We start from the raw sequence: 9,532 nt of genomic DNA, 5'->3' as shown, positions 1-9,532 counted from the left end.
CACCTATATACCTACATATTTCCACACAAAATACTGCGTTAAATTGGACTAAACAACATTAGGAAATATCCTAATAATACATCTGACAAATGTCTGAAGTCATACTTAAAGTACAATTACAAGAAACATTAACATATACATGGTCAGAGTTAAGTTGGCTATGTAAATTTTAATTTCCTATTAATCTTATGTGTGTGTTGCCTAGAAGAGGAAATAATTTCTAAAGATTGTGAAAGAACCTTCACTCAAGATTTCCTATCTTTTTAATGAGTACTATTTAGGAATGGACATCAGCAACCTTAGCTCCATGTTAACGCAGTTTTTTGTGCTGGAATTTCCCCATGGCTTTTTGTTTGTTTGTTTTGAGAATGTAAATGAAGAATTCAACATGAACACATCTTACATGAGCTTGATTAAATATTTTTATGAAGTAAATACTGTCAAATTTGAATGCCTGAATTGCTATTCATGGAAAAAACCTACATTTAAATGCCAAAATCAATTTCTATGAGCCAACAAGCAGGCTCAAACTTGTCTTAGCCTCTTCTAGTGACAGTTGAGAGAAAATAAATTTTCCTCTAAGAAACCAATTAGATCCACTACCAGTTTCTACAGTACGTTTCCTCAAATTCATCTTTATTTGCAGCCATAAATAACACAGTACAGTGCAGATAGGGAGTTCTACTACAGATTCCACCTTATATGAAGCAGGCAGTTCTGTTAAGAAACAGAGCTCCCCATCAGGGATGCAACATCACACACTATGTAGTAACAATTTAATGAAAACTTGTTCACTCTTAATTCAGGCTCTTGATTAATTGCAGTTTACTCACGCGATTAACAAAAATTAATCACGATTAATTAAGTTTTAATAGCACTGTTAAACAACTGAAATGTATTAAATATTTTTGGATGTTTTTCTACATTTTCAAATATATTGATTCCAATTACAACACAGAATACAAAGTGTACAGTGCTCACTTTAAATTACTTTTGTTACAAATATTTGCACTGTAAAAAATATAAACAAAAGAAATAGTATTTTTCAATTCACCTCATACAAGTACCATAATGAAATCTCTTTAAAGTGAAAGTGCAACTTACAAATGTAGATTTTTTTTGTTACATAGCTGTACTCAAAAACAAAACAATGTAAAACTTCAGAGCCTACAAGTCCACTCAGTCCTACTTCTCGTTCAGCTTAGACAAACAAGTTTGTTTACATTTACAGGAGATAATGCTGCCCCCTTATTTACAATGTCACCTGAAAGTAAGAACAGGCATTTGCATGGCACTTTTGTAGCCAGCGTTGCAAGGTATTTATGTGCCAGATATGCTAAACATTCGTATGCCCTTTCATGCTTCAGCCACCATTCCACAGGACATGCTTCCATGCTGATGACGCTTATTAAAAAAATAATGCGTTAATTAAATCTGTGTCTGAACTCCTTGGGGGAGAATAGTATGTCCCCTGCTCTGTTTTACCTGCATTCCACCATATATTTCACGTTATAGCAGTCTTGGATGATGACCCAGCACGTTAGTTTTAAGAATGCTTGCACTGCTGATTTGACAAAACGCAAAGAAGGTACCAATGTGAGATTTCTAAAGATAGCTACAGCACTTGACCCAAGGTTTAAGAATCTGAAGGTGATGAGGTGTGCAGCATGCTTTCAGAAGACTTAAAAAAGCAACACTCCAATGTGGAAACTACAGAACCTGAACCACCAAAACAGAAAATCAACCTTCTGCTGGTGGCCTCTGACTCAGATGATGAAAATGAACATGCATCAGTCTGCACTGCTTTGGATCATTATTGAGCAGAACTCGTCATCAGCATGGATGCATGTCCTCTGGAATGGTCACTGAAGCATGAAGGGACATATGAATCCTTAGCGCATCTGGCACATAAATATCTTGCGACGCCGCCTACAACAGTGCCTTGCGAACGTCTGTTCTCACTTTCAGGTGACAATTGTGAACAAGAAGCGGGCAGCATTATCTCCTGCAAACGTAAACAAACTTGTTTGCTTGAGTGACTGACTGACTGAACAAGAGGTAGGACTGAGTGGACTTGTAGGTTCTAAAGTTTTACATTCTTTTATTTTTGAATGCAGTTATTTTTATACGTAATTCTACATTTGTAAGTTCAACTTTCATGATAAAGAGATTGTATTACATACTTTTATGAGGTGAATCGAAAAATACTATTTCTTTTGTTTTTACAGCACAAATATTTGTAATAAAAAATAAATATAAAGTGAGCACTGTATCTGTGGTGTAATTGAAATAATATATTTGAAAATGTAGAAAATATCCAAAAATATTTAAATAAATTATATTCTATTATCCTTTAATTGCGATTAATTTTTTTAATTGCGCAATTGCGATTATTTTTTTTAATCGCTTGACAGCCCTACTCTTAATTGAAGTGAAAGACGGCAAAGGCAATCTGTCCTCTACTGATACTGCCTCATCCTAGACAAAATGGATCTACCCCAGATACCAACACGAATATTCTGGGCTGGATTTTCAGTGTGTGTAGGTTGCCATAACTCCACTTAAACCAATTGTTGATTTACACAAGGAGATCTGTCTCTGTCTCTCTCACACTTAGATAACACTTTCAGGTTGTCATAACCATGAAAGTACTATTTAATTTACCTTACGTTAAATGAATTGAATGTAGATGCCTCCATTGCGGCTGTTGCAGGGAGCTGGGCCACAGAGTGGCCCTGCTTTGAAATCTTGACCTGGGCCCTGTATATCATAGCTGTGGCCCAGACTAACTGCATTCTATGTTGCAATAAAATGCTTTCTGTGTCAGAGATTTGAACACACTGACAGTCAAATATCTCAGCATTTAAGTAGTAAGTGCAAAATGTAAAGAAAAATAGTTGGGGGCCTGATACTACACTACTGAAGATAATAGTTTTGTTATTGATTTAAATGAGAGCAAGATTAGGGCCTTACTGTGTAACTTGTTATATTCAACACCTGCCATATACTGAATACATCATCAGTACATGAGTACATTTTATTTATTTTTTAATTTAGACACTTCATGAGGAGAAACCAAAAGAACGTTATAAAGCCAATCAAAATTTTCAGAATTGGTTATTTTAAAATGTATTTGATAGAATCACTGGAAAAAAAACTTTCACAAAATATAATTCTGGACCTCTTAAGTATACAGTATCAATTTCGGAAGGAAATACTTATCTTTCTTTGTGTAACCAGTGGATTAAATTCCCACTTTAACTGCATTTTCAATGCAACATTAACAATGGAGTCTTGGACAGTGCCTCCTAATATTATTTTATATACTGCAAATAAGAATTGTTTAGAGCAGTTACTTGAAAGTACAATATATGAACACACCGCACCTTTTACTAGTCATGGCATCGGGTGGAGTGATTTCTAGCTTAAAGGCTTTACACATTGGAGGATTAGTAGTGTGGAATATGTCATGTGCCTGAAAGGCAGGGGCCAGCTGCACACTGTGGATAAATAACAGAATTAAAAGAAATTTTGCCACTTTTTGTGGGCATTGGTTAGGTAATCTTCACATATTAGGCCAGTTATTTTCCAATAAACTGTTACATATTTGTTGCATCTTGCTCTGTACATCTGTGGGTCCAAAATAAATATGCTTAAAAATACAGTTGAGAAATTTCAGCTAAAAACTGAACCCCAGATCTGCAGATAATGAATCTAACACCACAACTTTAAAGAGACTAAGATACAACCAAGTCTCTAAGGGTAAAGTGCAACTACTTCATGGGAAAATTAAATAAAAACAATGCAATAGATGAATTGAGTAGTTTCTATCTCTTTCCTGCTTAATCAAGGGAGGGGGAGATAGCTCAGTGGTTTGAGCATTGGCCTGCTAAACCCAGCGTTGTGAGTTCAATCCTTGAGGGGGCCACTTAGGGATATTGAGGGGGCAAAATCAGAACTTGGTCCTGCTAGTGAAGGCAGGGGGCTGGACTCAATGACCTTTCAGGGTCCCTTCCAGTTCTATGAGATAGGTATAACTCCATATATTCAGTACTGCTTAGAGAAATGGAAAATGTGGGGGAAGGGATCAGCCTGAACCTAACCACCATCATTACCATTAATGCTAAAATGCACTCTGTATGCTAGAGATACACTTCCCTTTAGGTGCAGCATGATGTATTTTTGCATTTGTCATATTAAAAGTATTACCAACACCAAGCATTCAAAAAATAATGAATCGGGGGGGGGGGGGGGGAATCACAAGATTGGATTTGGCTTCTTTTTAGATGCCTTCTGGTTTTGATCCTTTAGGGATCACATTTTCAAGATTTTCTCCCCAAGGGCAAGAAATTTAGCTTTATTTGGGCAGGGAGGGAAGGGAAGAGGAAAAAAAGGAAAAAAGTGAGATTTTGTAGTATTCACATGACTCCAGGATCTATGGCTTTAAGAAAAGCCAACACTCATAAAATTGCAAGAGTTGGCAACAATGTTATTCTGAATTGTCTATGGTAGGTGTTGGATAGGAAGGATGATCTAGTGGATCTGGACTAAAACTCAGGAGAGCTGGGTTGAATTCCTGGCTCAACCACAGACTTTCTGTGTGACCTTCAGCAAGTCGTGTATAGTTTACTTGGGCCTCAGTTCCCCCATCCATAAACTGGGGACAGTACTTCCTTACGCTACAGGAGTGTCTGAGGATAAAATACATTAATAATTGAGACACTCCGATATTATGGTGATGAGGGCCATATAAGTTTCTAGATAAGCTAGCTGGTGAGTTAAGTGTTCTAGCCTTTTAACTGCTTGAAATGTGCGCTGAAATCTTGTCTTAGTTTACAAATTAGCGAGAGTTTGTTGGTCTGATTCTAGTTCCTAGCCCACCTTCACACATCCACCACACAGTTTGCAACAACTGGTAATAACACTTCAAGACAGACCCAGGATTAGTATATGCATGATGTGTTGCAAATCACAACAGAGGTGCAATGTCAGGGAGAAGCAAGGGACACTTATAGCACCATGCATCTGCACTACCTCTGGTTCTAGTGAATGCTACTAGTCCCTCACCTTTTCGAGCACCTAAATCACAAAAAAAAAAAAAAAAAAAAATGTATACAAGTGCACAGACTAATAGTGAAATGATTATGGAAAAGTTTTCAGTGAAGTTTTCTTACAATTGTCCCAACTAAGACTCCTGTTCCCTTACTATTGTGAAGTGTACTGATTGTGCGCCTGGATGCATTTCGGTATTATAAAGAACACTGGAAATCCTTCAGGATAAAAAGGCCTGACCTATATAAATGAGCCTGCCATTATCTCACTGGTGTGAACGGGAAAACTGTATTTCAGCTATCACTCTTCCTTACTATTTATCTGGCTGAAGACAAAAGGAAAATTTAATAGGAAAACAGGAACACCCTCCACACAATTCAAAGGACTGGAAATAGTGTTACGTTTTAAATGAAAGCTCAATTTAAATATTACATGAGGACCCTAAGCATTTTTGAGATACCTCCAAACACCTCCCCTCCCGCCAGTTTCTTACATGTGATTTTTCTCACCCACAGCTCGAGGATTATTATACATCACACCAGTTCACATAACAGTCAGTTCCTTTGAAATCACAGGCTCAAGCTTAATCTGTTTTCTTTCCGGTCCTGCACTGCACCTGCAATACTGATATCAATTCTATTAATATTCAGTATAGAACAAGGGGCTGTCAAGGGCATACCCGGCACGTTCAGCAGATGCATTCTGCCTGGATGTATTGTAACATCGATCAGCAGTTAAGCCATTAGAGTAACTGAGTTAACTAGCTGAAAAGGGAAAATATGTATGCCCATAGATATTACCTTCAAAAAATTCTCAACATATTGTAAGTAACTAATTCTCTCTAAATCCAAGTACATCATCTACAGATCCACAGTTAGAATTTAAGATCTGTCACACTGAACTACCAAATGCAGTATCTTGCCTCCCATGGTGACTTATATTTGATGCTTCAGAGGAAGACAAAAATGCATAATATGCCTTTCCACTTGTGCAATGCTGTATGCTGCTGGACACTAACACTTTTGGGATGTTTCTGTCAGACATAAAAAGTAAATCAATAAAACACTGGACAAAGGCAACCCTATTAAGTAAAAAAGCTCCTACTGGATTTTTTCTTTGACAATGTGCAGACTGAATAGGAGCAACACACAAAAATCCTAAACAATAATTAAAGTTATGCACAAAAACTTGACTGTTCTTAACCTATAGATATTACAGAATAGGTCAAAGAAGACATTGCACACATGAAGATGGAAAGGTAAGCAGAACTGTGAAATTAAAGAACACCTTAAAATCACAGATACAACCAACCTGTGTATTCCTTTAGAAAACTCAGATTAAAATTCTGTAAAACTGTTCAGGTATTATCACTTGGAAATCTTTTCTAGGGGAAATGACTTATGGCTTATTTCAGACCCAACTCCAGCTCTGACCAAGTGAACTTGATGTAACCCCTCAATGTTACAGAAATTAAAAAAACCTTCAAGAATCTGAAGCTTGTCCAGATGACTTCAAAAAATGAACCGACATATACGAGGAAGCTTAGTGTTTATATCCCTTCACATGAGCCAAAATATATCAGATAAGTCAAACTGATTGAATAATGAATTACTGACACCTCTCATATTGGAGGAGGCCACATGAATGAAGAGAGTGAAGGTACAAATATCAACCTTGCAAGATTAGGGCTATCAGCTAGTAATGCACATCAAGAGGCTTTATAAAATGTTATAAATGCCATTAATGACTATAGGCACATGGCCAGAATATTGGTAACTTCAGAACTGTCAGTCACTCCAACTCTAACCAAGTAAAGAGGCACTGTGAAAAGTGGCAATGCTTCTACACAGCAATTACTATTACTGTAGAATAAAATGGTGTCATTTAATGAGTACCTGCTCTACATTATTTCCCTTTTGTTAGGCAAGCACATGAAATATTCAGAAAAAAGTCTATTACTCTATAAAAGGCGTTAGTGTTAAGAAATGCAAATGAAGTATTTGCATCTTCAATTTTATAAACTTCACAAAAGGTGCAAATGATTTAACGCTTCCCGGGCTCACATAGGCAGGTCAGTACTGTTATGTCTAGTTTTTCTAGACGTACCATCATCTCGTGGCAGTGCTTTCTGCAAACTTGACATAGCAGCAGTTCTTTCAATGTCTATCACAGCATACAGCTCTGTGCGCCTGGTTGGAGTTTGTGGAAGTGGAGTGGTAGGAGTTTTTGGAGTCTGAGGGTTGTCGGAGTCACTGCCACCTTCCAAGTCAACCTGTATATAATTGAGCTGCCTGTGTTCTAAACTTGGACGTCTAATATCAAAGTTAAAGACTGTTGGTGTACAGTCCCGACGTCGTGTAAATTCTACTTTATGAGCACTTGCTGGCACAGTTACATTCTCTGTATTTACGTAATTATGCATTGGATCTAGGTTATTGTGGTAGCCATTCAGAGATGGGGTCTTTGGTCCTAAATTGTCATCTTCATCTCTACTTAGCTTGCGGGCTTCCCAAACAGGAGGCAAAGATGGCAAGTTTTCATAGTTTAACAATGCAGTTCTCCTTTGAGCAGAGTTGTTAATATTCTGGGTATCTGAGGTACTTGTTGATGTCAGACGACCTCTCCTGACTCCTGAGGCACTAGGGATTGATAATCTATTTAGATTTTCATACACTAGTTTATTACCAGAAGGTGTTTCTTTACGTTCATCACTGTCGTACCCAGTGTCCCATTCAGAGTTGTTTGTACTGCTGCCACTAACTTGGTCTCTCCCAAGTTGCTCCAGTTGCTCTCTTTCCATTAATTGTCTTTGAACAGGTGTTGGTCCTAAAACAAATTTGACTCCTTCAGGCTCCAGAAGAACCTGAGCATCTCGGTCATCAGTGCAATTCTGTTCTTCTGTTGTCTTGTTTGTTTCAACATTAGAAAGCCTTAATTCCAGCGGTACATGCACACTTGATCTATTTTTTTTTTCCTCTTGTACACCAGTAGTGTTGACATAGGTGTGCACCTGTAGAGAACAAATTCAAACATTAGTTGCACTTTTTCTTAATCTCCTTAGCCCTTCCCTTCCCTCCCCTCAAAGACTTGCAACCTGTTTGCCTGACTATCTGAAGAGTAAAGGAAACTGTTTTCGGGGGACAGAGTTTTGTGGTGAAAGTCCAGACTATTGGGCTGTGTTGAACGTGGAGCTTTGCCAGAGGTTTGCTACTCAGCTCATTTTTGCAATGTTGTTTTAAATAATGTCAAAGGTGCCCAGACTAGCCAATGAGAATCTTTTTCTACTATTAAATGTAATAATAAGCTCAATTCTACCCTATATCTGAGCTCTGCTGAGGCTACAGCTCCCTGATCCAGGGCCAAGCTAGCCCCAACATTGGTCAGAACAGTTTTGGGGCTGCTCTGACTAAAGCCACTGGTATACTTGGAGGGTCAGGGTAGCAGATCTCCACCTTACACACACACACACACACACACACACGGGGAATGTGGTGCAGGAGTTGCCTTTGCTAAGTTTACATGAGCAGAGTTCCCCTCTGCAAAGGAAATTTCTCTGCTGGCCACTTAAAGCCTGAATCCAACCTGTTGTGTGAACTGAATGGTGGAAAAGTGCTGGATCATACCAGAGACTCTGTCCCATAGTAAAGTAACAGCTCTTCCACCAAAGAGCATATAGTCTATTAATTAATTGTCAAATGATAAAACTGTTTCAGGAATAAAGATGGAAGAGGTCAGACTGGTATGTTAAATTGTACATTTACAGAATTAAAAAAGTGTTGACCAGGGTGTTGGTAGCAGATGCACTTTGGGTGAGTTAAAAGCGCACCACTAGCTTCACACTTTATCCCTTCAGTGCTCTCATCCCCTAATACCACTCCTGGATCTGGAAACTTGGAGGGCAAAGGTACTGCTTGAGAACAACTCCCTTCTATGCTCCACACTGTACCAGATCTCTGCCAGGATTTGCCTGCTGAGTGTGTGTAGGGCACACTAGTAGATGGTGACAACTATTACTTTTCTGGGTTGCCTCACACATCAACAGTCACGTGTGTCTTAATTTTTCAAGTTATTTGTTTTTACCAAAGAGCATTGCTGAGAATCAAATACAAAGATGTAATTTCTCCCACACCACTTACCCAGTGACATGCTCAAAAAGCCACAGTGAGGCACTCAGCTTCTCTCCCACTCCAGTTGCTTCCAACCCCTGTTCTCCCTCTCTCACCTAATTCATTCTCCTTTGAACACTCCAACCATTTGTTCTCTCCTCTTCCTTCCCTGCAGGTGCTCCCTTGACTCATCGCCATCTATCTTCCTCTCTGACTTTTGGCTCTGCCTCTTTTTCTCCGCCCAGTCTCATCATCATCCTCAGTGACTTTTCCATGCTGACTCCCCATATGACTCTTACCCACATATCTTCTTGTCCTTATTACACCAAAATATGTTTTCCTGGTACTTTGGCTCATTTTCCTTTCAGCACCTG

At 38.5% G+C, this 9,532-nt stretch overlaps 1 protein-coding gene across 2 annotated transcripts in view; it reads right to left on the bottom strand.

The window, feature by feature from the left end:
• Positions 1-2,345: 2,345 nt before the first annotated feature.
• FRS2 (fibroblast growth factor receptor substrate 2) overlaps positions 2,346-9,532 on the bottom strand; it is an 87,677-nt gene continuing 80,490 nt past the window's right edge. For both annotated transcript variants that reach the window (XM_034771240.1, XM_034771249.1), the window contains one exon: positions 2,346-8,062. In XM_034771240.1, the coding sequence (XP_034627131.1) occupies positions 7,112-8,062 (951 nt within the window). In that variant the 3' untranslated portion in view covers positions 2,346-7,111. The remainder of the gene's footprint in view (positions 8,063-9,532) is intronic.

This window comes from Trachemys scripta, chromosome 1, assembly GCF_013100865.1.
Source record: "Trachemys scripta elegans isolate TJP31775 chromosome 1, CAS_Tse_1.0, whole genome shotgun sequence".
NCBI classification, from domain to species: domain Eukaryota; kingdom Metazoa; phylum Chordata; order Testudines; family Emydidae; genus Trachemys; species Trachemys scripta.
The sequence above is the reverse complement of the archived record's forward strand: the minus strand, read 5'-3'. Positions and strand labels throughout refer to the sequence as shown.